The 18,855-nt window shown below is 43.9% G+C and overlaps 1 protein-coding gene across 2 annotated transcripts; it reads left to right on the top strand.

Annotated features, from left to right (window-relative positions):
- Positions 1-207: 207 nt before the first annotated feature.
- crip2 (cysteine-rich protein 2) lies at positions 208-18,279 on the top strand. Of its 2 annotated transcripts, none has more exons than XM_020098212.2 (8): positions 208-366; positions 10,288-10,382; positions 14,388-14,445; positions 14,954-15,079; positions 15,701-15,769; positions 15,897-15,991; positions 16,530-16,587; positions 16,858-18,279. In XM_020098212.2, exons 1-8 carry the CDS (start codon positions 219-221, stop codon positions 16,923-16,925), a joined length of 717 nt encoding a protein of 238 aa, XP_019953771.1. In that variant the 5' UTR covers positions 208-218; the 3' UTR covers positions 16,926-18,279. The 2 variants fall into 2 exon arrangements, with proteins under 2 accessions (XP_019953771.1, XP_019953770.1); XM_020098211.2 differs by having other exon boundaries at positions 15,698-15,769.
- Positions 18,280-18,855: the final 576 nt, after the last annotated feature.

Raw genomic sequence — 18,855 nt, 5'->3', positions numbered from 1 at the left:
AGAGTGATGAACGTGGCTGTAGTTCAATGCTTTGTGAAGTTCCATCAGCAGACTTCAATAACTTCACAGAGGTTCATCACTACTGAGTTATTCCAGACACAGCCACAGCTGCACTCTGGCTACTGAATTTCCCCACGGCACTTGAAGTAGACACGAGGAGGCGCGGAGGCAGGGGGGAGGGGCGGAGCCATGCTAATGAGCCGCCGTTGCGTGAATAGATGCTGCGGGAGCAGAGCGGAGCGGGACATTCGCTGCGGGAGAGAGGAGACACAGGACGAGACAACACGCAGACTCACTTTCACTCGACACACAAACATCCCACCATGGCGTCAAAGTGTCCCAAGTGCGACAAGACGGTGTACTTCGGTGAGTAATGGCCGCTGTGTGTCGGTGAAATCACTTTTACTCGTGATGCTCATTAACTTCAGACACACTGACCATCGATGCTCTAGTGGAACTTGTTTTTACACGTGTTCTGTGACGTAAAATCTAAATGTTGTGAGTAATGATTGTAATTAGAGCTCAAGCAGGAAATGTTCATTCATTGGGAAATAAAATACAAGTGCACAACTCGATGAATTCAGAGTTAAAATGACATTTTCAAGTGAAGTTCTGGATGTAAACATGCACTTTGGCTGTTTATGAACAATATGAGTTAAAACGTAGGTTGTGTTAATATTGGAGCCATGCAGTTCAATATTACTTCAGGCTTTTTGTCCATTGGTGGAAAAAAATTCAAACCATTTCCACATTTTTCTTGGAGTTTCTTACATAAGTAAAGTTCAACGCTCTCCTGTGGTTATTTTAGGTAAAGAGTCTCTTGTGATGTCAATGATTCACAGAGACAAACTATGGGAGGACCAAAAGCTGCAGGGGCAAAGGAATCAATATAAACAGAAGTCCTCTTTTGCAAATGTTTAAACCAATTTTCACTTCTTTAAAACCCAGTTAAATATATTTTATCAAGCTGAACTTCCCCTTTCTCTTCTATCTTCACAAAAAACTGGACGAGTGATCTGTGTTATCTTGACACCGATCTGTGCCGCTCTTTAATTTGTTGTGTTTGGTGAACATCCAAGCCCGGCAGTTGGCTTTGGACGGTTGCTGATGAGAGCCACTGCCAAGAGTGCAGAGATGCCATATGCTGAGATTTCCCACTCTCACAGGAGCACAGCAACATCACGTCGCGTCAGTGGGACGACAACACTGTAAACACACATCTTTTGCATCCTTGTCTGCTAAAAGGTGACGAATAGAAAAACAAAACACCTACTCGGGGGAAGAGCTTTGACACACCTGTAGTCACAGAGAGGAAAATGGCGTCAGAGCTCCTGTAACAGATGTTTACAGTGAGAGAAGTGGACACAGACCAGATGAAAGAGGAAGATTAAAGGAGCTTAGATTGTGATAATAAACAAAAAATTACGGCGCTGCTTTTTAATCTGCTTCCTCCTCCGTTTATTTTAGGGGGGACATGCTGTGGTCCCGTTGAACCTTGAGTAATCCTGTGTTTATGTTTGGGCCCCAAAAATAAATCCCTCCCTCTGCGCTGATCTTTTCTACACTTCACAGCGCTTCATTTCATCAGTGCTGTCACAGGGGTCAAAATCAATTATGTGAGTGGATGGAAGACCTCTTACGTAACGGAAGGGACAGTGCACATCACAGCTGCTGCTCATCCCGTGGGTCCCCAGAGTCGCTGGCGTGGAACGATATCAATTCTGCACAAATAACAATAATGTTCCTACAATTCTGATTTTATGCATTTCTGAGTGTTGGTGTGTGCTGCAGCCTTAATTCTCTGCAGCGAGTGAGTCACAGCTTTTCTGTGATGTATGTTGTTTTTATGTAACGTATTGAGATCCAGCCCAGAGTTATTTTTGGTCCGGGTGTGTCCTGTTGGGTGGAGAGCGCCCTGAGCTGAGTTGACTGAGAAGATGAGGAGCTGCTGCTGTGAGGCAGCATGGGTGGAACTGGCCGGCCCACGTGAAATCAGGGAGGAGATAGGAAGTGAAGGCACGTGTTGATGACAATATACAATTTTAAGTCTGGGAAACAGATGACGAGACATGGGAGAGGTCGGGGAGGGAGAAAGACTCAAGTCTGAGTGCTGCCCAGTACCCTGAAGCATCAGCATGATGTCAGTGATGGATTTTCAGATATTGCAGAATGAGCACAGCAGCTCCTACATACATCCTCCTGCTCCTCTCAGCCACTGAGGAGGAAGTCTGCAGAACAGAAGTGAGAAAACAGGCACCAGCTCCCTGCGTCTGATCTTCACCGGGACATGTGTTATTGATAAAGAAAATTGTCTGTCTCACATTTTTCCTTCTTGTGTCGGTGGTTCTTGGTGTGCTTGCTATACAGAGCGGTGATTGGCCCACCCTGCAGTTACCCACCTGGTCCTCCAGCTGGTGTCGGCCAATATTGGATTTTACTCTCCTCTTCTTTACTTATGCAAAAAACATCAGATGGCGGCGGTGAGCCACAGTCTCGAATGGAAATACTTTTGATTTCATTATTTTCCGATTGTTACTTTAACGTGCGGCTGTTTTTTATAGATGTGACGGTTCAATTTAATGAGCGGTAAAGTGGAAATTTGACTGTTGGTTGACTTTGAAGCGTCTGACGTGTTAAAATGCCTAACGTCCATCCTGTGGCCTTGCTTCTATTTGTTGTTGTGGTGCGGATGTGCTCATAATACACCAGGGACCACTGGCTGACTTGTGACCAGGCCCAGTGGAAATACATTGATAGCGTGTGAGAGAGAGTCCATGAACACAACACGGCATAGACTCACAAAATCTTCCAAATCCAGACCTGAATCAATCAGAGCGATCCAAACCCTTGTGCATGACAAACAGGGGCAATTTATCTTTTTCCAGCTAAGTGAATAAACAGGAGAACTTATCGTGAAGTAATGGTGCTCTCTGCTGCAAGTTTCTCTTTCATTCACAGATTCCTCTTACTCTCCTTCCTCCTCATCAGTCACTTGGTGCCTCGGGCCCTGAATTCCTCTTCCCCTGGTTTTATTTTTCCAACTACAAGGACCGGGGGCAAATGGGCCGAGATGGCTTTAAACGGAGACTCTCAAAGCGCCTCATGCATTATAATGAGAAACGACATCTCTATTCACAGAGGGCTCTTTCTGTCTCGGTGCACGTTTGCCGTTCCAGTGAGGCAGAATACCGTCACCCTCTCAGCTTCGTGATACGGAGCGGTGTAGTGTTTCCCACACACACCTCCTTTTTTTATCCCTCTTTTACCCCAAACATCCACACAATACCCTTTTCTCTTCCCCCTCTCTTCTGTCAACACTAGAGTACCCTGTTTTCCACTTGGCTGCCCAGTGGGCTGTGTGAATGTGCCTCGTCAGTTATGTAACATCATTTCTTGAGTCGTTGCCTCCTGTTTGGTCTCGTTGCATAACCTGCCAGCTACTGTGCACCATTCAATGAGGGTCCTTTATCTCTGCCTTTTTGAGGCACAAATATGATCCCCCTAATGGAGGTGGCATTAAGCCTGGTGCTGAAAGTCAGACTCCCCCCTCCTTACCTCCCCAACCCAGGTGAAACCATTCCACCTCACAGCGATATGACCTATTACACAACAGCAAAGAACAAAGCTGGTCGTTTACTGTTCATCCAAATGATTTACACTTTTATAACTTTATTGTCAAAATTGTTGTAGAGCTGTTTGCAGCACTCTCTCTCTCTCTCTTTCTCTCTAGCACAGACTGACCATCAGCATCACTGGAAGAAATCGCCCAGGTCAGAGGGCCTTTAAAACACCCACACAGCTTTTACCGTCCTCTGCAGAAAGCCAGCATTCAGCAAAAACTGGGTAGACTCTGTTTTCACTGTGTTCACACGGCAAGAGCATAGTTCTTAGTTGGCACACCTCAGCTTAATTTCAAAGACTGATCGGTTCCAAAAGTTATTTCTTTGACACTTTGCACATGGCAACAAAGGTTCTTACTTAAAGTTTAAAACACAAAACAAATTGGTGATAAAGAGATTGAAATGCAACAAGAGACACCACCCAGCGTTTGAATTCTGCAGATTGATTAATACAAATGTCATTCGAATGCATTTGTGCATATGGTATTGTTGGAGAGCACGCATCAATATCACCACAGTCTTAAACTCTAACGTCAGAGTTTCTTTTCTTCGTCTCTTTTGAAGGGAGCAGGTCCAGTGCACCATGCTCCCATGTAGAATCAGTTAATTTTATTACAGCACTTTACAAGACTCAGATGATTTTACTTTGAGTAGAGAAAGCTCTGAACGCTTTTTTTTCTCCTGTCATATGATGTCTACTCTTCCATGGATGATAATCCAATTTCCATAGGCTACATCTGAAGATCTCTTATACCAATAACAGGCTTCCTCTTTTGAAGACATGGTCCACTACTCTGTGAGCAAGTCATGCACACTAGATCTTTTTGAAGTCCCTTGTAGCTGGGACACATTGTCCTGTGCGGTGAGAGAAGAGATGTGGTGTATGGGCAAGCAGGCTCAGGGGTTCAGGGAGGGCGAACTAGTCACAGAAGCTGGGAGTGTGGAGTAGCGCTTTGCCTGCGGCTCCTCTGACCAGCGTAGACAGGATGCAAGTTAACTGCAGCCCATTTGCGTCAGTCTGCAGGATTCACAAGGTCGGCCTCTTTTATTTGGGGAGGAGAGAAAGGGAGACAGCCTCGGGAGGAAACCTCGCCTTGGTTGAGGCGACAGACGACCTCCAGTGCTAAGTTTTGCCACAGCGTTGCATCAGCCACAGGGAGAGACGGATCCAGAGGCATGTTTCCTCGAGGCTCTTTAGCATCGGGCTCAACCCTGCACAGTCAGTGTGAGCACCACAGGAAACCACATGCACAAATTGACCCTGTACAAATCAATTCTAATGTTCACATCACTGATGAGGTCAACCTACTTTTAACACAGAGCAAGCAGAATCCCAAAAATCCCAAACTCCCTTTTCATAAATCAAGTTTGGATGGATTAATAATCATGTGCAGTTGTTTTGAAGTCAAACAGTTGCTGCACAGTAGTGTTAAGATGATCAGTCATTTGACAAAAATGAAGCCAAACATCTGTTTTTAGCATTAAACCAATTTAGGCTTTGGATTCTAAATGTTTCAAATTCTCTGACATTGCCTCTTGAAAGTAACTCAAGATTTTGATATGAAAAGTACAATTACATAACTCAATAAAACAATAAAAACTGAATGAGTGATGAATGAGGAATGAGTTTCCGCCAAAAATTCCTTTACAGTCACTTCCCCTCTGTCAGGTCGAAGTTCCCTGCGCCTTACTGAATGCCTATTGTCTTTACGTTAAGGAAAAGTGCACAAATCCTGAGGGAGTTTGTGCTGCAGAGAGCAGAATAGTAAGAGGATGCAGAGGAGGAAACACAGGCGGCTTGTTTTTTCCTTTCATGCATTTCTCTAGAGATACGAACCTGGTTTTTCGCTACACAAGTTTGACTCCTGCTTTGCCTTTGGTGCCATGAGAAAGTTGCACTTTGAGTCAGGTGCACGGTGTTTATTAGAACGTGTCGTTATCACACTGCTGTGACAAATGCCAAAGGAGCAAAACACCCGCTTGGACTCAGCTGTCACTGATGGATGGAGGGAATGAGAGGGAGTGTTGTGTGTGTGTGTGTCTGTGTGTATTTTGGACGGGTTTATTGTGGGAAATGCAGAGCAGATGGGTCCACATTACCAGAGGGTGCAACAGAAGAGAATCCGGCCAAGCGAGATTTAGAAATATTTACAATAACAGTGGTTACATCATGAATGTTCCGAAGCTGATGATTTGATAAGTTATCATCCGCCTCATCTGTGACAAACCGATGAAGTTATAACCTGTAAAATGTTATAAAATCCGTGATTGAGTCAACCCTCATGCTCAGTTAAAGCGTCTAACATATTTGTGCGCTTCTCTTAAAACTGTTAAACATCCAGAAACAGGAGCCTTCACAGTGGTTGCTGATTTAATCTCGTTGTGGACTCGAGCTCCTGCAGCGGTAGCGTTCTCATCCCCATTTGTCAAACGCATTAGATTTCCCCCTCGTTGCACCCTGATCAAGTTATTGAGCGATAAGAGAGAGCACCCATATGAGATTTCAGAGCCCAACCCCCTGTTACATTGCATTCTGGGAGTTCAGCTGTGTGAAAGTAGCTCAGGGACTTTTACTTTTGCTGTGTTAAAACTTGGACTAAGACAGAGGAAGAACATCCTCCTGACCTGAGGGGAAACTGCGAAGGTGTGTGGGTGCTGCTGTCCTGTCACCTTCGACAATTCAGCAGCCGCGATGAAGTCATTTGGAGAAATGGGACGATAACGTTTCCTTCCTGAAGACCTCATGTTTAAGGTCTGTTGCTTAATGTTCTGTAATTGGTTTCACTCTCCATAATCTGAAGTAGAAGTGCATCACGTAACGGAACAAACAAACTAAATCGAGTCACGGCCTGATTGAAGTTCCCTGATGTCCGTTCATCTTTGTAAAATCAAATTTGTTTTCAGAGATGCTGAATCTATTTGATGTTGGATTTCTGTTTTTGGCCTTTTCATTAGATGCCCCACGACTACAATTTCCAAAATAAAATTACAACAACTGATGTAATGTCATCACTTATTGTTTATTTGTGCTGTTTTCTTACTTTATCTCTATTTTGAAGCCAATAAATGCATCAGGGCTGTGTTATGTGTAAATATGGACCATTTCAAATATGAACCATCACAATTTTTCATTTAGTGACAGAAAAGCTCCTTAATCACTTCCTCATGCTTTGGGGTTTCAAACCACACATCTTGCTGTATTTGTGAGTTGTTGCCCCATAATTTCATGCCCGGGCAAAGCTGGTTGTAGAGCTAATGTGTTGCCTTTTTCGTTGGGCGTCAAGTCAGGGTTTTTTTTTTGCACTTGAGCTTGTTGGATAATTTCCTGGCTGCAGATCAACTTGTTGAGGCGAGTGGAGCGCCCCAGCTGTGGTTGTGTTTGGAGTTTACACACCAATTTCTGCATGATTATTGCTTTTCTGTTGCTGCTCACTCAGATCACATCTCATCACAAACTCCTTCTGAAAGTGATGAGGCCTCAGCTGACTGACAGTCGCACAGAAGCTCTACAAAAATTGCTGTCAAGTGATTTCAGCTTTGCCTCCTTGACTTTGATTAATGTTCAGTAACATCAGTGAAACCAAGCGATTGTAAACACTGGGACTGAATCAGTGAGAGGAGTCGGCAGCAGCAGGCGGCCTCAATGATTTAAAGCATATTGACGATGCCGTCAGAGAAGTCATTCTCAGAATGAAGAGCTTAAAGCAGGAATTCACAAATGAAGTTAAGCAGCTTACAGTGGTGCAGGTATCATATGGTTTTGGTGTTGACCTCTGACCAGCACTCTGTTTCACTTTATCTAGTTCTTTCCCCCTGGAGCTCTCTGTTCCCGCAGAAACATCATCCGTGTTTCAATCAGTTCTTCACAGACTTAACTCACCTTTATTCTCTGTGTTTGGCACAATGTGGCATCATTTAACAATATCATTGTACACCAACAGAAAACACACCTGAAATCTTAAATTCAATAATCCGAATTTTAAAGTCTTGAGATCAGTTAGGTCTTAATTATGTTAATGTTTATAAAATTAATTTTGGAGAGATGTTATGGCATCAGTTGGCCCACACCTGCTGGAAAAATTGAATTATTGGAATTGAAATATTCTTCTATATCTATCAAAGGTTTATAGCAAAATCAGACTTTAAATCCTCACAAGGGGTTTTCCAAAGCAGCTCCACTAAAGCATGAGGGGAATCCTTTGTTGTGCGCTTCAGAATGAGGCAAATTGCAGGATGTCATGAGGGAGCTCGGCTAAAAGGATTTGGCACATCCTCATCAATGTTGACAATGTAAATGTGAATTTCCGGAGAGACGTCCCTGCGAACAGGGAGCGTTTGTTTACACAAATGGGTTCATTTACCCTCACGTCGTTGGGGGGGGGGGGTGGAGGAAGATGTGGTGGCATTTCAGTCGCTTCAGTTGTACCCACAAGTGAGCTATTTCGGGAAATAGAAAAATGTCCGTCCCTCAGTTCTTAGTCATTACGTAATTTTAAATTTGCTTGTTTAGATTTCTCTCTCTCTGTGAAGATGTTAACCCAAATACATACTTTGTGGATTTAAATCAGCTGCCGGGGCTATATGAAGAATAATAAGCACAGCGGCTGGCTCAGAGCTGGGGTTATAAACATCTGGGCCAGATGCAGATCCCCTCCACCTCCCCCACTCTATAACTCCCACAACACATAATACAGAGAGACAGGCTCACCCCTCTTCCAATAACAACTGCCCTTTGAAACAGGGGGCTGTTAAACTGTGGACGTGGTTACTACACACACAGACACAGTCATATACTGAGGAACGAGGACGCACCGGAGGCTCTGACGTCTGTTTCCATTCATACACTGACTTTTCAGTACTGTCTGGAGGTGTGTCTACAATCATGGGTCAGTCAGTGACAGACACACACTGTGAATACACACCAGCTCCTGTGGTCCATTCATCAGCCTATTTTTAACCTCTGAGGTGTCAAGAGGAGGTGTATGGTTCTCCTCAGATTCAGGAGGTCACTGTTCTTTCCTACATACTGTCGTTGAACATCACCTGAAGCTGTTTAAAGGTTTGGGAAGATGTGAGCCTTTCACAGAAACATCGGTATCAGCGTTTATGTTTGCAGATATGAAAACTTCTATACTTTAGCTATGGTTGTATTTGTGTTTATAGTGATTTATAGAGATTTAAGCTGAAGTGATTAAAAGTGTGACACCAAGCCAAAAGGAGTCGTAGCACGAGCGGCAGCATCAGCCCTCTCTCCATGCAGATGTGTTCCGGCTCAGAGCTGAGTGTAGGTCAGCAACGTTTTGGCATCACTCAGCACCCAACACGAAGAAAAATCCATCGGCGTGCGTGTGGTGTTTGTGCCAGCAGCAGTGAATTCCCTCGGCAGATAGCATGAGCAGCACTTCACAGCTTTGTGCATGTCCCACATGTGACAGCAATGATTTCTGGTTTCATTAGCGAGTTCTTCTTAACTCTAGTGATGTCTGGTTGTAATTCTGCCTGTTCTCTGATTTAAGAGCAGATTGATTTACAGACTGATTTAATAAAGGCCTTTACTCTGAATAACAATATCGTTTACAGAGATTAAACATTTTCAGCATTCCCCTGCTCTTCAGTGTTGATGAGCAGCCCCCACGCTTCACCCTTCACCTCACACCCCCATCCTCAGCTCTCCTTCAGGGTCTTGTTGTCAGCCATTTGTCTCAGTGTTGTAATAATCAGGGGGATGTGACAGTGAAGCTGTTTGGAGAGTAAACACGTCTCTGCAGGGAGTCGTCGGATTTCCTTCAGAGTTGCTGAGAAGCATTTTCCACATGATGCGCACAACATGATTGGTTTTAAGGTCTTATATGATAAAGACTCATGCGAGACTGGTTCTGTTCAGCTGTCTCTCAAATCTGACAGGTATGATTTAATATGCTTCCTGATGCTGCTCTAAAGAGGAAGAAATCATCTGCATACATTCTGTACGTGTGTATGCATATGTTTGTGTAGGAAACCAACTCCAGCATCCTGCTATTTGTGCCATGCCTTGATAAGAGAAGGTGTTTCCTCCGCTGCCTGCACGACTCCTCAGGGCCCATTGTGTGGAAGCAGCGGAGGTTTATTATTGGAGAGTGTATAATTAGGGTCCTTTGCTTGTCTGGAGGGGCGGTCGCTGTAGTCGCCTGGAGAAAAAAGGAACGGAAATGGGGTTGCGGGGCTGTCTGCAGGGAAAAGGGGGTTTACTGTAAACTGGGGGATGGGTGTGTTTGTTTGGAGGGGTAACACAAAGGATCTGGGTTAGATGTGGGCACCCCCCACTGCTCCAGCTGGACTGGGACTCACGCCACTGTCTGTCTATCCCACGATGACATCACGACGGCATCCTGTGTGGTACACAGGCATTCCCAGTCTCCCCACCCCCACCCCACCAGAAAACAATCAGTCGGTTGGTACGATGACAGGATTTCCATCGAGGCTCAGCGGCTCAGGGATGCAGCGCACAAGCCAATCGTTATTGTGGCGAGTGAGGCAATGAGGGGACGTCATTCCACTCTGAGATGAGCGATTGAACGGCACATTATCACGCATACAAAGCCCGACACAACAGAGTAAAGTACATAAACGCTGCTTTATTTGAATTAACGTGAACTCATTCTTCTGCCTCTTGTCTCTTGTCTTTCAGCTGAAAAAGTGTCATCGCTGGGGAAAGACTGGCACAAGTTGTGTCTCAAGTGCGACCGGTGCAACAAGCTCCTGAACGCCGGAGGCCACGCTGAGGTCAGTACGACACTTGAGTAACACCGCAGCACTGTCGCACTTTCAACGCTCACATTATGTACACATGAGACTAATAACAATATCTCTGGTCCTGATCCTTTGTGTTTAAAACTTTCTGACAATGTTTTAAGTGTGAAATGCTAAATCAGCCAAGTATTCTCATAACAGGGTGAGACAATAAAAAATCTGATCCCTGCTAGACAAAATTTTATTTCCCCCTCTGTATTAAAAATATATTTTAAATCTTTAATTTAACAGCTACCATAATGACAACCCCCCGTCCAACCTGTGAGAAGCCAGAAACCTTTTTATAAAGTGTCTCATGCCAACAAGAGCGGGAACTTAAATGATAAAACAAACTGTCAATTACTTGATTAAAGATATTGGAATTCCAAACGGGCCCAGCCTCTTGCATCCTCCTTTCTAGCTTGGAGTTAAATGCAGGATTTTCTAAATTAAAAAACAATTCTGCCATTAAATGGAGAAATAATAGAAGTGGGCAGTGGTGTGGACTCATGCAGACTCACCTCTGTCTAACTAATGAGACGTCACTGTCATCGCCTGAGGTTGGAGGTCACTTGCTGCTCAGTCCATTCATGTAAACATGTCATGCACTCGGTGGGGCTAAAAACGTCCAGTAGATGGCTTCTGAATTGACTTCATAGATTTGCCCTGTGTTCATTCCATTATGTTGTTTTAAAAAAAGAAAGATCAAAATATCAGTGTCCACCAAACAAGCACAAAGGTCAACAAACTCTGTATCAGAGTTCATTGACCGTTACTATGAAATCTGAAATCTGAACCTTGTTATGTATCGGTGCCAGATGTGAACAGCTGGGCAGAAACTGTGGCTTTACAGTGTTCGTTGATAGTGCATGTACCATCTCCTGTTCCTGTGAATGGAAACTGATACTAATGTATTGCACAATATAATCCTTAAAATCCACATCCATCGTTTTGTATCAGGGAAGACAGAGAATTACAGCGGCAGGGCGTCTTTCAGGGGTTATTTCATTTCACAGACCGTGTGCATTTTATACAGGAAATTGCCGAGTGCGTGTCCTTTCTCCTGCCTGGTGGCATCTATCAATATGGTTTTATTGTGGGAATTTTAACCCCCTTAGTGCTACAGGGTGAGTTGCTTTCATATCCGTTTTCCTTTTCTCCATTACATAATCAAACTGCAGTATCGCGTCTGAACGTAGACTCCCCCGTCTGTAACCCTTGAACGAGCACTGCTCGCTATCTGGCACCATCTCCTCAGGGATTTTCTCTTATCGTGCTCCTTTTAGTTTGTCTTCCATGAACCAGCCAGTGATTCAACCCCCCCCCCCGTACACGGGTGAATATCACTTCTGAGTCTCCTGCCTCTTTCCTCTGTGTGAGGAGGATGTGATCTCAGTCTCTTTGTACAGAATTTCCCCGCGGAACCCAAAGGATGCTGTTGAATCTCTGAACGATTACAGTAACGTAGTCACACAATCTCCACTGAGGCCTGCTCTCTCTCAGCACCACCATCCTCTCGCTCACTTTCTCCCTTTTCCCCTGAACAGCTTCCAAATCCAACGCAGCGCTGTGCCATGAGCCTGACTTCAGTAGATAAAACTTGAGCATCATGGAAACCGAGTGAGGCTGAGAGACATTACATTACGGATGTAAAGCATCTGTGAGATTGTCTGGGGGAGTGTTCGATGTGTACGGGGTCTGGTATGCAGAAGGTTATGAACCTTTGAGCATAAATGGATGCTTCCTTTAAAAAGAGTCCGGGGGGAGGAAGGAGGACAGCTTTCAGAGGCTGGTGGCAGAGAGCCAGGGTGGAACAGACAAGGTGACAAGTCTCGACTGTTGACCCTAAATGATCATGACTGTATTAGTCTCGCATTACCAGACTTATCTCCACAGTGCTGTGTCAGTGCTGGAGGAATGGCTCTGCCTGCCCCCATTAGCTTTCTGCTATAGGGCCAGTGAAACGTTGTTTAATAGAACGCCACAAAAAAACAGTGAAACATGTTTTTCAATTTGCCATTTTCAGCTCGTAGCTTACCAGCTCAGAGGATTTTGTTTTTTTTCCCCATAGTGAAGATTTTGAAAATGTTAACAGGCCGGAAGTGGAAGAGGAAGAGAATGCTTCCTATAATTAGCACCTATAGTGGACATAGTCTTCATCCGGCGAGTCAGACTACGGCTGTGCAGCACCTGTTTAGCCCAGCACACTTCCGTAATAGCATTCTTTAACGAACCTGTTCCTAAAATAACTAGCAGCTCAGGTATGTGGTGACTTTGCAATAAGTCCGTCTTGTGTTTGGACGTATTCTTCTGCTCAGGAGGAACGTGATGTGACTGAAAGCTCCAGAAAAGCTTTTAAATGGACCTTGAGGTGAAATGGTCTTGTCAGCTGCTGTTTCTAGAGTCAAAGTGAACTCTGATGCTGCTGTGACATCATGTACCATGTTCCTTGTTACTGCAAATCTCGCCTCATTATCTTCATCTAGTTTTCTCAGTATCAGAGTACTGCATGTACTCCCATAGTCCACAGGGAAACAATCACTTAAACACCTCAGAACATCGTCAGACTGGTTATAAAACGACAAGACATCATCTTTTTTTTATTCCTTCCATGCTTAATCCTGGTTTCCCTACACTACCCATAATGCAACTCAGCCTATAGAGCCTTTTGAGCTGCTAACCTGAAGCAGAGATGAAGAGTGAGGGATAGAGGTTTGATAAAATCACTTCCTTCTAACTTCACACCCCCAGATTTTCATCTTTTAACCTATTCGTGTTCTCACCTACGTAAAGTGTCAGTGTGGGCCTCTGGTCTGCGGGGGCAGCGATGAGCCCACAACGACACGGAGGCGCCTCACTAGAAAGGTGAGAGTTGTGCTGAAATGTTTCAAACTGGATTTTCGGGACTTTCTCAAGAGAAACTTAAATAATGACTTCTCTGAAAAGCCTAACCTCCTCCTAAAATAACTTTTACTCAAGACTATGTGCAGAAAGCAGAAAATAAAGAAGAATAGATGGAGAAGAGGTATCAGTGTCAGGATGTGGGAAGTTTAATGCTGGGAACAGAGTGGGCTGTGCAGCAGCGATGGTTAATCCATTTTTAAGGTCTGACCGCCTCTTTACGTTTCTCAGCCAAAGCCTCAGTGATGCTGTACAGCAGCACGGACGAGACGCTTCTCTCCACAATGAAGCTCTGTGTGTCCTGTCCTGAGAAAGTCATCAGCTTCTTGGCGTCTGCCGTCAAACCGTCATGGATCTCAAAAATGTCCACCAGGGTCGTTTGAGGGGAGTGTGCGGCTGCTTTAACAGTAGCTGCTCCCGTCACACTCGATGCATTATTAAAGGCCGGAGAACAATCCTTCTTACCACTGCGCCGTCGTCTGAGGAGGAGGAGGAGCTCATGTGGCCGCAGCAGAAGTGGCTCTTGTTTAGCGCCCACTTTTTTCCCCTCACCACCCAGGGCCTGGCACCTCGCCCTGCTTCCTCTCATGTATGGGCATCGGGCTCTGGACCAGTAGCCACACTGGAACTCAGCCCTGATCCCTCACCCAAGCTGGGTCATTACCAGTGACCGCCACATTCCCAGCATGCACCAGCAGCAGGCCATCTATGTCTTAGACAGGATTTTCTTTCTCTTCCTGTTCAAGTGGCAGAGAGTCATGTAGGCTGCACTGACGCGTGGCGATGAATTCATCAACACGGACCCGTTTCTTAGATACAGATGGTGTCATTATTATGTGTTGGAGCAACTAGTGACAGTGACATCATCATCAAGCAGCCGTGAGCTGGAAAAACTTGTTTCCGTTTTTAGACGCGTTTTTTTTTCCTTCCATCTGCTTAAAAATAGACCATCACTTAAAAATATGTCAGAAAAATGTGTGAAATACGATTTCTCGTGGACGTTATGGTTCAATTTTCTTATGTGCGTCAACAGGATTTTTTTTCCCTTTTAATCCTTTGAGTTTTTTTAATCTGTGTGTCATGGTGTTTCTTCTGCAGCACGATGGAAGGCCCTACTGCCACAAACCGTGCTACGCTGCTCTCTTTGGGCCCAAAGGTGAATTACATCTTCTTCTTGTTCCACAAATACTCTGTTTTTGTGTCATGTGTAACAGGTTAAGAGGAAAAAAGTACAAAAAAAATAAATAATTACAGGTCAAAAGGTTCAATTCACTCATCTGAACTTAATGAGGTAAAAAATATTGAGATTACACTGCTTCAAACCTAATCGACCAACACTTACAACGCAAATGCCCACATAATAAAAACATTGATTAAAGACATAATTTATTCCATAATAGAAAAAAAATGTACAAGTATATAAATAAATATACATTTACACATATTTCTGCAAATTAATTCACTGGTCATTAAATATCTATTTAGGCCTTAGTTATTTACGAAACATTTCTTTTCAGTGTTCATGCATCCATCTATTTATTCACTTAAATCAATTCGACTTGTAATATTGTTTTTAAACTTTCCAGACATCAGCAGAGTCAGTTGAAGTGTAGATTTTAATGCATCAACACTCATAAGTTTTTTTTGTCTGGATTCTGTCTAAGGTGTGAACATCGGTGGAGCCGGCTCTTATGTGTACGACACTCCAGCCAACAACAACCCTTCTGCCGGGGATTCAGTCCCCAAAGCTGAGGAGAAGCGAGTGTTTGCACCAAAGGCACCGTCGAAAGGTAAGAGACAGACATGCTTGTGTTGTCACGTCGCACGTACTTCGCTTTGTGGCTTTATCAGCAAGTGTTGATGTGAACAAGCTGCTGTCGCGGAGTTTTCCCTTTAACATTTGGGTGTTTTCAGCAAAAAGGGAAGCTGCTGCTGACTCCGTGATAAGAACATCAATACGAACAGTCTCATGGGAACTGAGGGGGAGGTTTCTCATTCTGATAGATTAGGATTTCCCAGGACACACACAGTGTCAGCAACAAGAAAATCTCACAAACTATTTTCTTTGACTTGCTCTCTGCCGAGGAGTTTTCACTTAGTGACTGTTTTCCACTCTCTTGGTTTGTTGGAGTGAACCAGTCGTTACGTTTCGGCTCCACCTGCAGGTCCCAGGACGGAACTGCAAGTAATCAAACATAGTGCCATGATCGTCTTCAGAAAGACGGAGTGAGAGAAGTGATTTAATTTGGAAACCAGCAAATTTAAAGTCGTCTTCCCTCTTCACATATATAAAAGCACATTTTTCATTCGTGTTATTAGTACAGTGGATTTCACACCTCACTGGATCATACTGATCATTCCGCTTCCTCCAGCTTCTCCAGTATTAGAATGTGTGTGTAATGTTTCAGCAGCTGGCGGCATCACCACTTTCTCCGGAGAGGCCAACCTGTGTCCCCGATGCAACAAGAAGGTGTATTTCGGTGAGTAGCTCCACACTCAGTGGAAACGCCTGTGAAGAAAAGAGGTTGCAGTAATAGGTGTGAACCCGCAAAGTGGTTGCCATGGTGTCTCACGTGTGTGTGTGCTTGTGCGTGTGTGTCACAATAGCTGAGAAGGTGACATCGCTGGGCAAGGACTGGCATCGACCCTGTCTGCGCTGTGAGAGGTGCAGCAAGACTCTTTCTGCTGGCAGCCACGCAGAGGTGAGAGAAGAGGCAGTGATGAGGAGGGAAGAAGAGAAAAGTAGAAAGTGTGAAATACTGAAAAGGACAAAAGACAAATACAAGTAAAGGGAAACAGACACAAAAGACAAAGGAAGGCTTCGTTTTCTGGATAACGGGAGGAAGTGGAGACTCATCGTCCGTCTTTATTTAAAGTGTATGGCTCAATCTAAGTTGAATGATCTTGAAATTAAATTATAAAAATGTGCCATCAGCATCAAAACACCAAAAATATGCACAAAAATAATAAACAGACAAAAGAAAACAAAGAACCTTTAATCAAATGATAATGATATTAATCAGCCCCTAATTATCTTTTATACAAAATTACTGAAATCTGTGATATTTAGAGGCATTTAAGTCAGAAATCCAAATACATTTTATTTTCACTGGGTTCTACAAAGTAATAGATTCCTCTGTGTTCATCATGTCGCCTGTTTAATCAAGTCTTTTATGTCACATAAACATCAACCTGTGATCGTGTTCATGTTTTCAGCATATTCTTTATCTTTTATTCCAGCATGACGGCCAGCCCTACTGCCACAAACCATGCTATGCTGTTCTCTTCGGGCCCAAAGGTAACCGCTAGGGGGTGCTGTCCACCCACCAATTATCAGCTACACTTGAAACAGAAAGTCGTGCGTGTGTGTGTGTGTGAGCACTTGATGCTAGCTGCACAAAATAAATGTTCCTCAGCAGTTGTTTCATTAACACTGTGTGCAGCTTGTTGAGCTTTGAGAAGATTTGTTCCAGGACTCGCTCTGCAGCCTCTCCTGCTCTTGTTGTGCTTCCTCTTGTCCTCTTCTCTCAACCCCTGACACCTGCTGCTGTCCCTGTGGTTTTTCCAGGCGTGAACACTGGCGGTGTGGGCAGCTACATCTATGACAAGGAGCCCAGTGCCGTGACCCAGCCTTGAACCTTTGTCTCCCCTCAGCCTCATCCCTCTTCTCTACACAACACTGACCATCAGACACAGTATTATTTGTAGCTTCTTCTTCTCTTCCCCACCTGTGCGTTCATACCTGAGACGACCAGCCTTCTCTTCTCCCGTCTTCCCCTGTATGCCGACCCGCTCCCAGCATTCCCGGGTCACGTGGTTCATATGTTACAAATGCTGGTTAGACATGTGAAATGAATTGTATTTGCTCCATCAGCACCACCACATCCAGCATTCCCACAGTTGACTCAGAAGTTCCACCAGTTTTTCTGCCATGTTTACACATTTATACACTTTGGGTGTCACTACTGTAAAAACAACACAGTCTTACAGTTCAGTTCTGCACCAGGAGAACAGTTTGAGGATGTGTTGACGTGACGCATGTTTAAAAAGCGATCGGACAGAAAGTGAACCTCAGGTGTGGACAGGTGCACCGTGCTGACCTCCAGAGGATTTACACTTGGAAGCTGGTGCGTGCACAGGTGGTGCTCAGGAGGAGCACGCTACCAGTAAAAAAACAAAAAAAAAGAAACTTAACAAATGCCACATTTACAGTTTGGCTGCCTGACAACATTCCTTTTTTGTTTAAAACAAAAACATATTAAGGATCTCTGAGACACACGACTTTCTGCATCATGAGGCTGTACTGACACGTTCTTCTGATCAGGTTAATAACCAGTTTTATGGCCGAATCTGGATTAGGAAATTTGCTGCGCTAATAAATAACAGAAATATTTTGGCCCAGCTGTTTTTTATAATGCTATTTTTAAAGCGAGGCAGAATGGGTCGGGGGATAATCATGTATTTATTGCATTAACTCAAGTCCTTTAAATTACCTTAGCCACTGTACTACTACCCTTTATAGGACTGATCATGACGGAGTTTAAATGAGGTTATGTAAGCTGTATAATTCTCTACGATCAAGATTTTTATTGTTATTTTCAAATGAATAACCCTGCTGTTGTTTTCCAAGAGATGACGTGCTATTTGAAGTATTCTAGTTTTTTTTTTTTTTTTGCCATTAGCAGCAACCGTAGCTTTAGCTCGTAGTAACAGACGATCACCGCAGACAAGTCATTCTGTAAGAATGTGCACTCATAGTATTATTGTATGACTGTTACCGTGCTTGTTTGTTGCCTGTTGTGCATCGTGGGGCTTTGTAGACGCCGCAGGGCTCACTGTTTAGAACGCTGCACTTCAGCCCTGCTGCATTCGTCTGTTTAATCCCTCAAATAAATATTTCAGAAAGAAGATCTGTGTTACCACAGTTACTGTTTGACAAAGTATGGACTCCTCTGTTTATAAAATGCAATTAAAAAAACGTGTGGTGAGAGTTTCTGGTTTTGTCGTTGAATCATCGTTACCTCTGCTGAGGAGGTTTTTGTTTGTGCGTCTGTTTGCAGGATTACGGGAAAACTACAGAGCTGATTTTATTGGAACTAGATGGACGGGTGGGGGGGAAGGCAGACGAGGAAGCCACTATCTTTATGGAGCGGATTTAAAACTTTCTTTAGATTCCTTTTCGCTAATTTGGGAAATCCTCAAGAAATAATACAAACAGCAGGTGACCTTAAAGGACTGATATCTAGTGTGATTGAATTTAATGGGACTCAGTAATTATAACGATTTAATAATATCTTCATTTGTACAGCACTGCTCAAAACCAAGTTACAAATTGCTTTGCAAATAAAAAAATGTAAAATTAAAAACCAAAAAACACAAATACTAAACGTGTAACTACATTGGAGCGGATAAGTATTACACATTACCACAAAAGAAACTAGAATGAGGGAGAATCAGGGAATGTGGTACAACAAAAGTACGTTTTAAGCTTTGAACATCAACCAACTCAGCATCAACGCAGCTACAATGAAGGTTAATTGTCTGGTCCTGAGTTCACTCCTACGAT

This window comes from Paralichthys olivaceus, chromosome 12 (assembly GCF_024713975.1).
Source record: "Paralichthys olivaceus isolate ysfri-2021 chromosome 12, ASM2471397v2, whole genome shotgun sequence".
NCBI classification, from domain to species: domain Eukaryota; kingdom Metazoa; phylum Chordata; class Actinopteri; order Pleuronectiformes; family Paralichthyidae; genus Paralichthys; species Paralichthys olivaceus.
This window is presented reverse-complemented; position numbering and strand designations above follow the sequence as displayed.

Coding starts and splice junctions, on each gene's coding strand:
- crip2 (XM_020098211.2), top strand. CDS start 219: ATGCTGCGGGAGCAGAGCGGAGCGGGACATTCGCTGCGGGAGAGAGGA. Junction 10,383..14,387: donor ACGCCGGAGGCCACGCTGAG/GTCAGTACGACA, acceptor TTTCTTCTGCAG/CACGATGGAAGGCCCTACTG. Junction 16,588..16,857: donor TGTTCTCTTCGGGCCCAAAG/GTAACCGCTAGG, acceptor TGGTTTTTCCAG/GCGTGAACACTGGCGGTGTG.